This window comes from Megalobrama amblycephala, linkage group LG20, assembly GCF_018812025.1.
Source record: "Megalobrama amblycephala isolate DHTTF-2021 linkage group LG20, ASM1881202v1, whole genome shotgun sequence".
Lineage (NCBI taxonomy): Eukaryota > Metazoa > Chordata > Actinopteri > Cypriniformes > Xenocyprididae > Megalobrama > Megalobrama amblycephala.
In genome coordinates, this window is record NC_063063.1 from 1,406,994 (window position 1) to 1,420,668 (window position 13,675).

Consider the following 13,675-nt stretch of genomic DNA (forward strand, 5'->3'; position numbering starts at 1 on the left):
GAAAAAAGGTAACTTTATAACTTCACCACAAAGAGTAAACAAAGTAAACATCATTTTTATCTACTGTACAAAACAGAATAATAATATTATTTTATTATAAATATAATAATTATCACTGTTTAATTTTATTAACTATTATTTTATTTATTTATTTATTCATACCAGCCTGTCAGCCACGTGGTACAGTAAAGATGTGAGTGGGAAATACTCCAGAACGTTTAAAATGGAGTTCAAAATAATTCCGCACCCTGTTCAGGCCATCTTATATAGCACATTTATCGAGACAAATGAGTACAAATTGTATAACGAGTGTTTACATTTTAACGTTAAACGTTGGTTGTTTTTCAAATGTAAGCTCTGCTGGCTGGAAGATGTTTCTTTATTCATTTATGATTTCAGTTTCGGTATATTTTGTGTTTTTTAATTGATATTGTTTATTATTGTTCTTTCTTCAGTTGAAAAGAAATGAAGGTTTTTGATGAAAACATTCCAGGATTTTTCTCCTTATAGTGGACTTCAATGGCCTCCAGACGGTTGAAGGTCAAAATTACAGTTTCAGTGCAGCTTCAAAGGGCTTTAAACGATACCAGACGAGGAATAAGAGTCTTATCTAGAGAAACAATCGGTCATTTTCTACAAAAATACAACTGCATTTGCTTTATAAACACAAATTATCGCCTTGAACGTACTTCCGCTTTCCGCATTCTTCAAAACGCTTATACTGTATGTCCTACACCTTCCCTATTCTACTTACAGAACGAACACAGCGCCAGTTCTGTTTTTACCATAAGTAGAATAGGGAATGCGTATCGTTTAAAGCCCTTTGAAGCTGCACTTCACTGTAATTTTGACCTTCAACCGTTTGGAGTCCATTGAAGTCCACTATATGGTGAATAATCCTGGAATGTTTTCATCAAAAACCTTCATTTCTTTTCGACTGAAGAAAGAAAGACATGAACATCTTGGATGACATGGGGGGTGAGTAAATTATCAGGACATTTTTATTTAAAAGTGAACTAATCCATTAACGTTATTAATTTTGGCTGCGGTCACTTTAAGAGCGCGCACGCGCAAGACATAACCGACTGCGTTTGCGAGGAAGGCATTTCACTGAAATATAATTTCGAAATATAATTTAAAAATCGAAAATATGATTAATTGCACAACCCTAAAGTATAGTGTTATAAATGTACATACATAAAAAAAAAAAAAATGAAAATATAAAAAAAAACTTTGCAGGATTTACGATATTGATGACCGTTAAAACGCGTCATCACAGTCAGTTAAAGGGTCTCTCGCTAAACACTTTTGCCCTCCTCAGTTCTGTTGTTGTAGGACATTGTCTTAGTAACTAATGGATGATTAATCTAGAAACCTGAGCATCTGTCTACTATTTTGAGGCTGGAGGATCACTGAACTCAAAGTACTGAAATCGATTGTAATATTTTTATTAAGCTGGTGAGGTCACTGTATTTTATAAGCTGTTTTCTTTTTATAAGATCTACTTTTTCTGCTTTAAACAGTGTATCTCTTGCTTTTATTAGGAATGGACTCCTTGAAACGACACAAGGATCTATGGAAGGTCTATAAGAAGGAAATACCCAGCAGTACTGAGCAGTTAGTACAATATTATTTCTTCAAATCAAATGGCGGCTGCTTACACAGACATATAGAATCCATTTAATTTGATAAATCAGATTAAATCAGTGATAAATATTCATTTTTAATGTTATTGTTATTGAACAGATAAAATAAATTATCGATTATTTCCTTGAGGGGGTTTTTCTGTCAGCATGGCGCGACACGTTCGCGCGCTTTAGATGATTTAAATGTTAATATCGTAAAAGTTTTAAAGTTATCTTAAAAATAGTTTGATAAAGGTCATATGAGTTTTAAAAGATCATATATCTCATTTTGTGAAAAGATAAGACGTTTCCTTTCCGTGTTTTCTACAGTTAAGTTAAGGCTTAAAATAAAAGCACTTGTCCTTTATATTTGTTTAATTTAATTTAAACAATTTGTGACGTGGCATTTATTGGTGACTTTTGTTTTTAAAAATAATGCTCACAAAAAATATATCAAGATTTAGATTTATTGGCCAATATATTTATCGGCTTCCAAAAATTTGGATTATCGGTTATATCGGTCATATCGATCCCTATAAATTTGTATTTACATGGAAATAACATATTGCATGCCTAGCTACGAAGTTTTACTCATTTTATATCTAAACACCTAAAACACAGAAAAGTGTTGGATTTGTATGCTGCAGGGAAACAAAGCTAGCATAATTGTGTTTTCATTATAATCATCATAATATTTTGACCTGAACCAAACCATATAAAAAACTCCCAGCAGCACCTGCTAGCATTTGCATATTACAGGATATGTGCTTTGTTAAAGAACAGGCATGTTGTAAGTGCTGCCATGTGTGATTTTAAAGCTGTCCAGCTGTGATTAGGGGTGGTGTTTAAATCAGTAACTTTTCAAGCTCATTTAGGTTTGTTGTCGGAAACTCGTGGCAACAAGATCATGCTTTCATGAAAAAATGACTGTAGCTATTTCACTGATTTAACTGCACAGTGGAATGGATGACACTTATAGTAAGTATTAGCCATATAGCAACAAGATATTAAAAATAAAAGTGAAAATAATGTTTGATTGGACGCAGAGCTTTTGATATCAGATTTGAAATAAATGGGAAGCATTTTTTCATTTTAGAAGTTTCTAAACATAGATGTTTAAATTTCTTTTGCTATCCTAATTAAGCTTGATTATTCGATATTTAATTTTAATATTTTATAAAATTGTGTTTTATTTTTTCCCCTCCTGTCCACACAACCCTATCTATGGAATCTTGTTTCCGCCGCTGAATAAAAAGTAATAAAGGTAATTGCGACTTTATATCTCACAATTCTGATTTTTTTTTTCAGAACGTCTCAATTCTGAATATAACGCGCAATTATGACTTTATTTCTTGCAATTCTCACTTTATATCTCGCAATTCTGACATTATTTCTTGCAATTCTGACTTTATATCATCAATTCTGACTTTATATCTCGAAATTTTGAGTGTATAACTCGCAATTCTGAATTTATAACTCACAATTCTGACTTTATAACTTGCAATTTTGACTTTATTTCTCGCAGCTTTGAGATTATAACTCTCAATTCTGACTTTATATCTCGCAATTCTGACTTTATTTCTCGCAATTTTGAGTTATAACTCGCAATTCTGACTTTATTTCTCGCAATTCTGACTTTATTTCTCGCAATTTTGAGTTATAACTCGTAATTCTGACTTTATTTCTCGCAATTCTGACTTTATTTCTCACAATTTTGAGTTTATATCTCACAATTCTAACTTTAAAACTCGCAATTCTGACTTTATTTCTTACAATTTTGAGTTATAACTCGCAATTCTGACTTTATCTCTCGCAATTTTGAGTTTATATCTCACAATTCTAACTTTAAAACTCGCAATTCTGACTTTATTTCTTACAATTTTGAGTTATAACTCGCAATTCTGACTTTATCTCTCGCAATTTTGAGTTTATATCTCACAATTCTAACTTTAAAACTCGCAATTCTGACTTTATCACACAATTGTTTATAACTCGCAATTCTGACTTTATAACTTGCAATTTTGACTTTATTTCTCGCAATACTGACTTAATTTCTCGCAACATTGAGATTATAACTCTCAATTCTGACTTTATTTCTCGCAATTCTGACTTTATTTCTCACAATTCTGACTTTATTTCTCACAATTCTGACTTTATTTCTCGCAATTTTGAGTTTATATCTCACAATTCTAACTTTAAAACTCGCAATTCTGACTTTATTTCTTACAATTTTGAGTTATAACTCGCAATTCTGACTTTATCTCTCGCAATTCTGACTTTATCACACAATTGTTTAAAACTCGCAATTCTGACTTTATAACTTGCAATTTTTACTTTATTTCTCGCAATTCTGACTTAATTTCTCGCAACTTTGAGATTATAACTCGTAATTCTGACTTTATTTCTCACAATTCTGACTTTATTTCTCGCAATTTTGAGTTTATATCTCACAATTCTATAACTTTATAACTTGCAATTCTGACTTTATTTCTCACAATTTTGACTTTATTTCTTGCAATTCTGACATTATAACTCGCAATTGTTAGAAAAACTGTCAGAATTGTGAGATAAAAAGTCTCAACTACCTTTTTTGTTTTTTATTTATTGACTGAAACAAGCTTCCACACCTATCAGAACAGATATGCGACCTTTTTTGGGTTGACCATCTCTTAATTAACTACACAAAAATACAACAAGGTTTTTCTAGAAAATTAAGAACAAAGAATGTGCATCAGGTGTGTTTTGCTTTTTTTATGTTTTTAATTAATTTATAAAGCCATTGTAAACTCCGTCACATATTATATTACAATGCTATTACATGTTGTGCAGGCAGTTAGCTTATTTTGATGTAAATAAAAAAGCCTGACAATGCTCTGCTAAACACCTAGAAGTATTGTTGTATTCTGCCACGTTTCTCACTGACACACCCTCAGCTCGTAAACTCTGGGCTTACAGAAAATCCAGAGCTTCCCACTCGCATTCACGACTTTGTGGTGGCGTCATGTGGGTTCAAGACACATTGAGAAAGTAACTGCAGTTGCTGTTTGCTCCACAGGGCGTCTCTGTCTCTCTCTCAAACGCACAACACTGTCTGTCTCTCCCTACGAAACCTACTTCTGCTCTTCTGTACTCCCTCTATCTCTCTTTTTCTCCATGCATTTCATGGTAATCATCATTTGCTGGATGACTCTGTGCATACATATTTAGTTCACACCATATTTTCCCTCTCTGCTCCATTAAATCTTTAGTTTTGCTGGCTGGAGTGTGCGTCTCTTGGAGTCGCTGCAGCCGAGTCATCTGAGGTCACTGATGGAATCGTTCCTCAGGCAGCGTTCTGTAAGATCCAAACCCAACAGAGCATGTGACCGAGTCTCAGCTAACTCTATGAGTTTTGATGAGTTCTTCTCCTCTCTGAAAGAAGCGACAGGCCAAGATTACCAGAGAAGTGACGTGGAGGAGTTATTCAATGAGGCCAGTTGTCTTCAGTTTGTGGTTATTTACTTTCACTTGTCAGGAGCTGCTAAGAAGACAAGCTGAGGTCTGTTGTGGACATCAGCTGTCTATGCCTGTCTTTTCGTGAGCAGAGTTACATGTACCTGTTTGGGCTCTATTATATGACCGGCTGTCAGAGCAGAAGTGTTTCTTTTGTACAGATGGACATCTCCTGTGACGGTCGTGTTGAATGGCAAACGTTCCACAACTTCATGTTTCAGCATTACAAGCATGTCATAAACTCGCTGCACGACTGTAAAAGTGTACCCATCTCACAGCCTTTAATACACCACTGTACCTATAACAAGGTGATCTATCTATCTATCTATCTATCTATCTATCTATCTATCTATCTATCTATCTGTCTATCTATCTATCTATCTATCTATCTGTCTATCTATCTGTCTGTTTGTCTATCTATCTGTCTATCTATCTGTCTATCTGTCTCTGACTATCTGTCTATCATCTATCTATCTGTCTATCTATCTGTCTATCATCTATCTATCTGTCTGTCTGTCTATCTGTCTATCATCTATCTATCTGTCTATCTATCTATTTATCTATCATCTATCTATCTGTCTGTCTATCTGTCTGTTTTTTCTGTCTATCATCTATCTATCTGTCTATCTATCATCTATCTATCTATCTATCTATTTTTCTATCTATCTATCATCTGTCTATCTATCTATCTATCTATCTATCTATCTATCTATCATCTATCCATCTGTCTATCTATCATCTATCTATCTGTCTATCTATCTATTTATCTATCATCTATCTATCTGTCTGTCTGTTTGTCTATCTGTCTATCTGTCTGTATCTATCTATCATCTATCTATCTGTCTATCTATCTATTTATCTATCTATCATCTGTCTATCTATCTATCTATCTATCTATCTATCTATCTATCTATCATCTATCCATCTGTCTGTCTATCTATCATCTATCTATCTGTCTATCTATCTATTTATCTATCTGTCATCTATCTATCTGTCTATCTGTCTATCTATCTGTCTGTCTATCTGTCTATCTATCTATCTGTCTGTCTGTTTGTCTATCTAGCTATCATCTATCTATCTGTCTGTCTGTCTATCTGTATCTTTCTATCTATCTGTCTATCTATCTATTTATCTATCATCTATCTATCTGTCTGTCTGTTTGTCTATCTGTCTATCTGTCTGTATCTATCTATCATCTATCTATCTGTCTATCTATCTATTTATCTATCTATCATCTATCTATCTGTCTGTCTATCTGTCTATCTATCTGTCTGTCTATCTGTCTATCTATCTATCTGTCTGTCTGTTTGTCTATCTATCTATCATCTATCTATCTGTCTGTCTATCTGTCTGTCTATCTGTCTATCTATCTGTCTGTATCTCTCTATCCATCTATCTGTCTATCTATATCTATCTATCTATCATTTCTTATTATTTATTTTTGTTTTAAGTTCTTAGAATGTGCGTAAAAATATTGTTTCTCTTTCTACAATTCTAATCATAAAATCGCTCACTCATCAGCAAGAGCCTATCGTGCGTATCTTGGCTTTGAGTCAGTCTCCACCTATGCGTTACGTCAGCGTCAGCAAGAGAGGAACTCTCATTGTGTGGAACAGTCATCTGAACAAAATAAAGCCACTGGAGGTGACAAATTAACATTTAATTCACAGAAATATATACTTACAAAAATAATATTCTGTGACCTACGGTTCATGAGTCAAAAATGTCTTCGTCCCTGTAGATGTGTGCTGACCCCTTTAATAAACGGCAGCATCGTAGGAGGTTCCAGGGTTGGAGCACAGATGCCGTCTACATGGCAAATGTTCACAAGATCGCCGTGTCAACCCTGAGCAGGGGGATCCACTTCTTTGACGTTTCCACCACATTTGGTTTTGAGCAGGTTCATTTGTTCGGTATGAGCCAACAAAAGTTTGCACTGCTAGATGTAGTAGTTTGCTTTTCTTCTTACATTTTGACCTTGTTGTCTTCCTCTCTCTATGTTGTTTTCAGGACTGAGTCATGCTGCTACTGCTCTATGTTATTGGTATGACACAGAGGTAGGCTGCTGACATTTCATGCCCTGGTGTTGAACAGGAATTTATTTTAAGCTTGTTAATTCTCCAAGCTGGTTTGTTTTTGTTTTGGCTCACTGTGAGTCATGTTTGATCCTCCTCATCTAGGCTCCAGGAGAAAAGTGTGTGCTGATGTGGGGAGATGAGAAAGGCTCTGTGAATTTGCTGTGGTTTCTTCAGCCTTTCAAGGGGCTCTTTGAAATGCCTTTCACCGACCAAACTGGCCCATTGCAAATCTTTATGCCAGTGAGTGTGTGCGTCTTCATGATTGTAGAGTGATTTTGTGCCATGGAAATGTGTGATGTTGTTTCTATGAAAACATTTGATACAAAAACAGAAAAATATCTGTTAAAATGTTGCATTGCATGTCACTGATGTTGTAAAAAAATATTTCATGAACAGGATATATGTGCGCACAGTGCACTGATCTCTTATCAGCACATCCCAAAAATCCACAGCGAGCCGATCAACAAAATCCTGTATGAGCCCCACGATGAGCTCATTATTACATCATCAGAAAGTCCAGCCAGCTCTGTGGTCATCATTGATGTCAATCAGAAGAGTGAGAAATACATTTGGAGAATACAAAAGGTGGTGAATTATAATGTTTGCAACAATGGTGCATCTTATTCTCTGCATTTCATATTTATCCTCTATGGCAGATAGATAACAGATAAACAAACAACTAGATAGATAGATTGATTGACAGATAGATCGATACACAAACACAGAGATAGACAAATGTAGATCGATAAAAACAGACAAATAATAGACAGATTGACAAAGATAGATTTATAAACAAATAGATAGAAAGGTAGATGATGGATAGACACAGATCGATAAACAGACAAATGCATAGATAGACAGACAGATCAGCAGACAGATGATTGATAGACAGGTAGATAGATTGATAAACACAGATAAACAGATAGATGATGGATAGACAGATCGATAAACAGATGATGGATCGACAGATCGATACACAAACACATAGACAGGCAGACATAGATAGATAAACATAGATAAACACAGAGATAGATTGATAGATAGACACATATATATAGATTGATAAACAAACAGATATATAAACAAACATAGATCAATAAACACAGATAGATAAACAAACACAGAGATTGATTGATTGATTCCAAAGCTCATTTGTAGGTCACAGTTCAAAGGCATGTTGATTTCTATGGGAAAAGACAGTCACAAACCATTTACAGTAAAACTAAATATACACTCATGATTCAGAGAGGTTGTTGTTGTGGTTTTTGAAGGGAGTGTTCAGACCCCATAAAAATCTTCATTTAGTTGTTTTGACGGATTTATTAAAACAGACTATTCCCCAGTATTTTCCATTCTGTAACATTCAGAGAAGCAATAGGCCAACCCCACAGTAGTTACAAATTTAACTGCTGGAGAAGAAAAGGGCCTGGGCCTGGATATTGTGTAAAACAGGAGTACTGTGACTCACTCATTAGTCTGACAAATTTGCAACATGACTACCAGCAAATAATGACACAATATTTTAAACCCTTTCGCTGTATCTCCATCTCCCTCTTCTTCTGCTGTAGGGAGTCAAGTGTTTTGACTTCAGCTTCTCTCTCGGTCTGCTGGTAACTGCTGGAGTGGGTCCTGTCAGGCTGTGGAACCGCTATGTGACCTGCCGCCCAACTGCGGTTCTGCACAGTCATCACACATCTGTGCTGGATGTGGTTATTCACCAAGCATTGGGCAAGATCTTCAGCTACTCTAAGGACGCTGTTAGTTTCCATCTACTAAATGCCAAAATGGAAAACATAAAAGATCCAGGGGCTGGATTCATGAATATCTTCTTAAGAAAGAAGTTAGAGGGTTAGTTCACGCAAAAATGAAAATACTATCATTAATTATTCACTCTCATGTTGTTTCAAACCTGTAAGACTTTTTTTTTTCTTTAGAACGCAAATGAAGATCTTTTTAATGAAATAGACAGCCTAAACAATTGATACTGTGGCGTTTCAAAAAGTTCATAAAGAGATTGTAAAACTAATCCATATGAATTAAGTGATCGCTTTATATGATGAACAGATTTAATTTAGGCTTTTATTCACATATAAACATTCATCAACTCATACATCAGTTGTGGTAAACGGAAGCTCAAGCATGTTTGCTTGACACGTGCGAGATCCAATGAGGTTCATTCTCATGTTACGCAGCACGTTTGAGCTTCTGTAACAACCAGTGAGGTTCGTTCTCGTGTTACGCAGCACGTTTGAGCTTCTATAACAACCAATGAGGTTCGTTCTCGTGTTACGCCGCACGTTTGAGCTTCTATAACAACCAATGAGGTTCATTCTCATGTTTCGCAGCACGTTTGCGCTTCCGCAAGAACCAATGAGGTTCGTTCTCGTGTTACGCCGCACGTTTGAGCTTCCGCAAGAACCAATGAGGTTCGTTCTTGTGTTACGCAGCACGTTTGAGCTTCCGCAAGAACCAATGAGGTTCATTCTCGTGTTACGCAGCACGTTTGCGCTTCCGTAACAACCAGTGAGGTTCATTCTCGTGTTACGCAGCACGTTTGAGCTTCTGTAACAACCAGTGAGGTTCATTCTCGTGTTACGCAGCACATTTGAGCTTCAGCAAGAACCAATAAGGTTCATTCTCGTGTTACGCAGCACGTTTGCGCTTCCGCGTAAGAACCAATGAGGTTCATTCTCGTGTTACACAGCACGTTTGAGCTTCTATAACAACCAGTGAGGTTCATTCTCGTGTTACGCAGCACGTTCCAGCTTCAGCAAGAACCAATGAGGTTTGTTCTCGTGTTACGCAGCACGTTTGCGCTTCCGTAACAACCAGTGAGGTTCATTCTCGTGTTACACAGCACGTTTGAGCTTCTATAACAACCAGTGAGGTTCATTCTCGTGTTACGCAGCACGTTTGAGCTTCAGCAAGAACCATTGAGGTTCGTTCTCGTGTTACGCAGCACGTTTGCGCTTCCGTAACAACCATTGAGGTTCGTTCTCGTGTTATGCAGCACGTTTGCTCTTCCGCAATAACCAATGAGGTTCGTTCTCGTGTTACGCAGCACGTTTGCGCTTCCGTAACAACCATTGAGGTTTGTTCTCGTGTTACGCCGCACGTTTGCGCTTCCGCAATAACCAATGAGGTTCGTTCTCGTGTAACACAGCACATTTGCGCTTCCGCAATAACCAATGAGGTTCGTTCTCGTGTTACGCAGCACGTTTGCGCTTCCGTAACAACCATTGAGGTTCGTTCTCATGTTACGCAGCACGTTTGAGCTTCCGTAACAACCAATGAGGTACGTTCTCGTGTTACGCAGCACATTTGCACTTCCGCAATAACCAATGAGGTTCGTTCTCGTGTTACGCAGCACGTTTGCGCTTCCGTAACAACCATTGAGGTTCGTTCTCATGTTACGCAGCACGTTTGAGCTTCCGTAACAACCAATGAGGTACGTTCTCTTGTTACGCAGCACATTTGAGCTTCCATAACAACCAATGAGGATCATTCTCATGTTACGCAGCACGTTTGCGCTTCCGTAACATCCAATAAGGTTCATTCTCGTGTTACGCAGCACGTTTGAGGTTCCGCAAGAACCAATGAGGTTCATTCTCGTGTTACGCAGCACGTTTGAGGTTCCGCAAGAACCAATGAGGTTCATTCTCGTGTTACGCAGCACGTTTGAGGTTCCGCAAGAACCAATGAGGTTCGTTCTCGTGTTACGCCGCACGTTTGCGCTTCAGCAAGAACCATTGAGGTTCGTTCTCATGTTACGCAGCACATTTGAGCATCCATAACAACCAATGAGGATCATTCTCATGTTACGCAGCACGTTTGCGCTTCCGTAACAACCAATGAGGTTCATTCTCGTGTTACGCAGCACGTTTGAGGTTCCGCAAGAACCAATGAGGTTCGTTCTCGTGTTACGCCGCACGTTTGCGCTTCAGCAAGAACCATTGAGGTTCGTTCTCATGTTACGCAGCACATTTGAGCATCCATAACAACCAATGAGGATCATTCTCATGTTACGCAGCACGTTTGCGCTTCCGCAAGAACCAATGAGGTTCATTCTCGTGTTACGCAGCACGTTTGAGGTTCCGCAAGAACCAATGAGGTTCATTCTCGTGTTACGCAGCACGTTTGAGGTTCCGCAAGAACCAATGAGGTTTGTTCTCGTGTTACGCCGCACGTTTGCGCTTCAGCAAGAACCATTGAGGTTCGTTCTCATGTTACGCAGCACGTTTGAGCTTCCGTAACAACCAATGAGGTACGTTCTCGTGTTACGCAGCACATTTGCACTTCAGCAAGAACCATTGAGGTTCGTTCTCTTGTTACGCAGCACGTTTGCGCTTCCGTAACAACCAATGAGGTTCATTCTCATGTTACGCAGCACGTTTGCGCTTCCGTAACAACCAATGAGGTTCATTCTCGTGTTACGCAGCACGTTTGAGGTTCCGCAAGAACCAATGAGGTTCATTCTCGTGTTACGCAGCACGTTTGAGGTTCCGCAAGAACCAATGAGGTTCATTCTCGTGTTACGCAGCACGTTTGAGCTTCCGCAAGAACCAATGAGGTCATTCTCGTGTTACGCAGCACGTTTGAGCTTCCGCAAGAACCAATGAGGTCATTCTCGCGTTACGCAGCACGTTTGCGCTTCCGCAAGAACCAAAGAGGTTCATTCTCGTGTTACGCAGCACGTTTGCGCTTCCGCAAGAACCAATGAGGTTCATTCTCGTGTTACGCAGCACGTTTGCGCTTCCGTAACAACCAATGAGGTTCATTCCCGTGTTACGCAGCACGTTTGAGATTCAGCAAGAACCATTGAGGTTCGTTCTCGTGTTACGCAGCACGTTTGCGCTTCCGTAACAACCATTGAGGTTCATTCTCGTGTTACGCAGCACGTTTGAGATTCAGCAAGAACCATTGAGGTTCGTTCTCGTGTTACGCAGCACGTTTGAGCTTCCGTAACAACCAATGAGGTTCGTTCTCGTGTTACACAGCACGTTTGCGCTTCCGTAACAACCATTGAGGTTCATTCTCGTGTTACGCAGCACGTTTGAGATTCAGCAAGAACCATTGAGGTTCGTTCTCGTGTTACGCAGCACGTTTGAGATTCAGCAAGAACCATTGAGGTTCGTTCTCGTGTTACGCAGCACGTTTGAGCTTCAGCAAGAACCAATGAGGTTCATTCTCGTGTTACGCAGCACGTTTGAGATTCAGCAAGAACCATTGAGGTTCGTTCTCGTGTTACGCAGCACGTTTGAGATTCAGCAAGAACCATTGAGGTTCGTTCTCGTGTTACGCAGCACGTTTGAGCTTCAGCAAGAACCAATGAGGTTCATTCTCGTGTTACGCAGCACGTTTGAGATTCAGCAAGAACCATTGAGGTTCGTTCTCGTGTTACGCAGCACGTTTGAGCTTCAGCAAGAACCAATGAGGTTCATTCCCGTGTTACGCAGCACGTTTGCGCTTCCGTAACAACCATTGAGGTTCATTCTCGCGTTACGCAGCACGTTTGAGTTTCCGTAACAACCAATGAAGTTCATTCTCATGGCATGTAGCACGTTTGAGCTCATTGGTTTTTGCAGAAAATTTTATTCTTAAGAATGTTTTGTGAATCCAGCCACTGGTGTTTGGTTTTCATTAGCGTGAGATTTGTTTTGCATCAGTGTCATGGCATGATGAACTTGGCTGCTGGCATGAGAAATAGAAATCATGCATTGCTTACATGCAATAAAAGTCAAAGATAATAAGTTGCAAGTCAAAAGCTCTGGTCTATATCTGTGTTGCCTTTCAGGAGCTGAAAATATGGGATATTCCTTCTCGACAATGTGTAAAGACAATTCACCTGAAATTCCCCAATATCCAAGCAGGCGTTTCTCCTGAGCAGGGCAGCTTTCCTCTGCTCCTCAACCTGACCGCAAACCCTGTGCTACTGGTGACCTGCAGGGAGTATCTGGCCGTGCTTTCACTGACAGAATCCAAAAAAACAGAATCCAACGACAAGTCTGGCCTGTACACCTGTGCCCTCTATAATCCTCATCTTGAACAGGTTGGTGTTTGGGTTTGTTTGATGATAGTTTGTGGACTGAACATTATAGGTTCTTTTCTTTAATGTGTATTTTGTGCATGGTCGAGGTAATCACAGCCTGTGCTGACTCCACACTGACTGTGTGGGATGTGAAGACAGGCATTAAGAAGATGGAGGTAAGAAACGCTCATGGTAAGGAGGAGGTTTCCTGTATGGCACTAGACGTACACCAGCGCAGACTGATCTCTGCGGCCACCAATGGCACTATCAAGGCAAGTGTGAGATTTAACACAAATGCAAGCCTCAATTAGATGCATTAGTAATAGTTAGGTTGCAAAAGTTATCAGTCTGACAAGAAATAAAGTGTGCACTTTTCCATTTCCTGGTGCTCTAGGATTTGCCAAAGTGAGCTTCATGCTTGACAGACATTCAGGAATTTTGTTTGTGCATAT

General features: G+C 38.6%; 1 protein-coding gene across 7 annotated transcripts in view; it reads left to right on the top strand.

The window, feature by feature from the left end:
- The first annotated feature begins 1,003 nt into the window (after positions 1-1,003).
- Positions 1,004-13,675, top strand: part of LOC125255100 (WD repeat-containing protein 49) — a 39,606-nt gene continuing 26,934 nt past the window's right edge. For 2 of the 7 annotated variants that reach the window (XM_048170069.1, XM_048170070.1), the window contains exons 1-12: positions 1,008-1,458; positions 1,545-1,617; positions 4,874-5,096; positions 5,279-5,425; positions 6,639-6,761; positions 6,859-7,030; positions 7,128-7,174; positions 7,298-7,435; positions 7,592-7,780; positions 8,764-8,952; positions 12,990-13,244; positions 13,331-13,495. In XM_048170069.1, coding sequence (XP_048026026.1) covers positions 1,547-1,617; positions 4,874-5,096; positions 5,279-5,425; positions 6,639-6,761; positions 6,859-7,030; positions 7,128-7,174; positions 7,298-7,435; positions 7,592-7,780; positions 8,764-8,952; positions 12,990-13,244; positions 13,331-13,495 — 1,719 coding nt within the window. In that variant the 5' untranslated portion in view covers positions 1,008-1,458; positions 1,545-1,546. Of the gene's footprint in view, positions 1,459-1,544; positions 1,618-4,873; positions 5,164-5,278; positions 5,426-6,638; positions 6,762-6,858; positions 7,031-7,127; positions 7,175-7,297; positions 7,436-7,591; positions 7,781-8,763; positions 8,953-12,989; positions 13,245-13,330; positions 13,496-13,675 lie in introns of those variants that run through there. The other 5 variants (XM_048170072.1, XM_048170073.1, XM_048170071.1 and 2 more) reach the window with 5 other exon arrangements.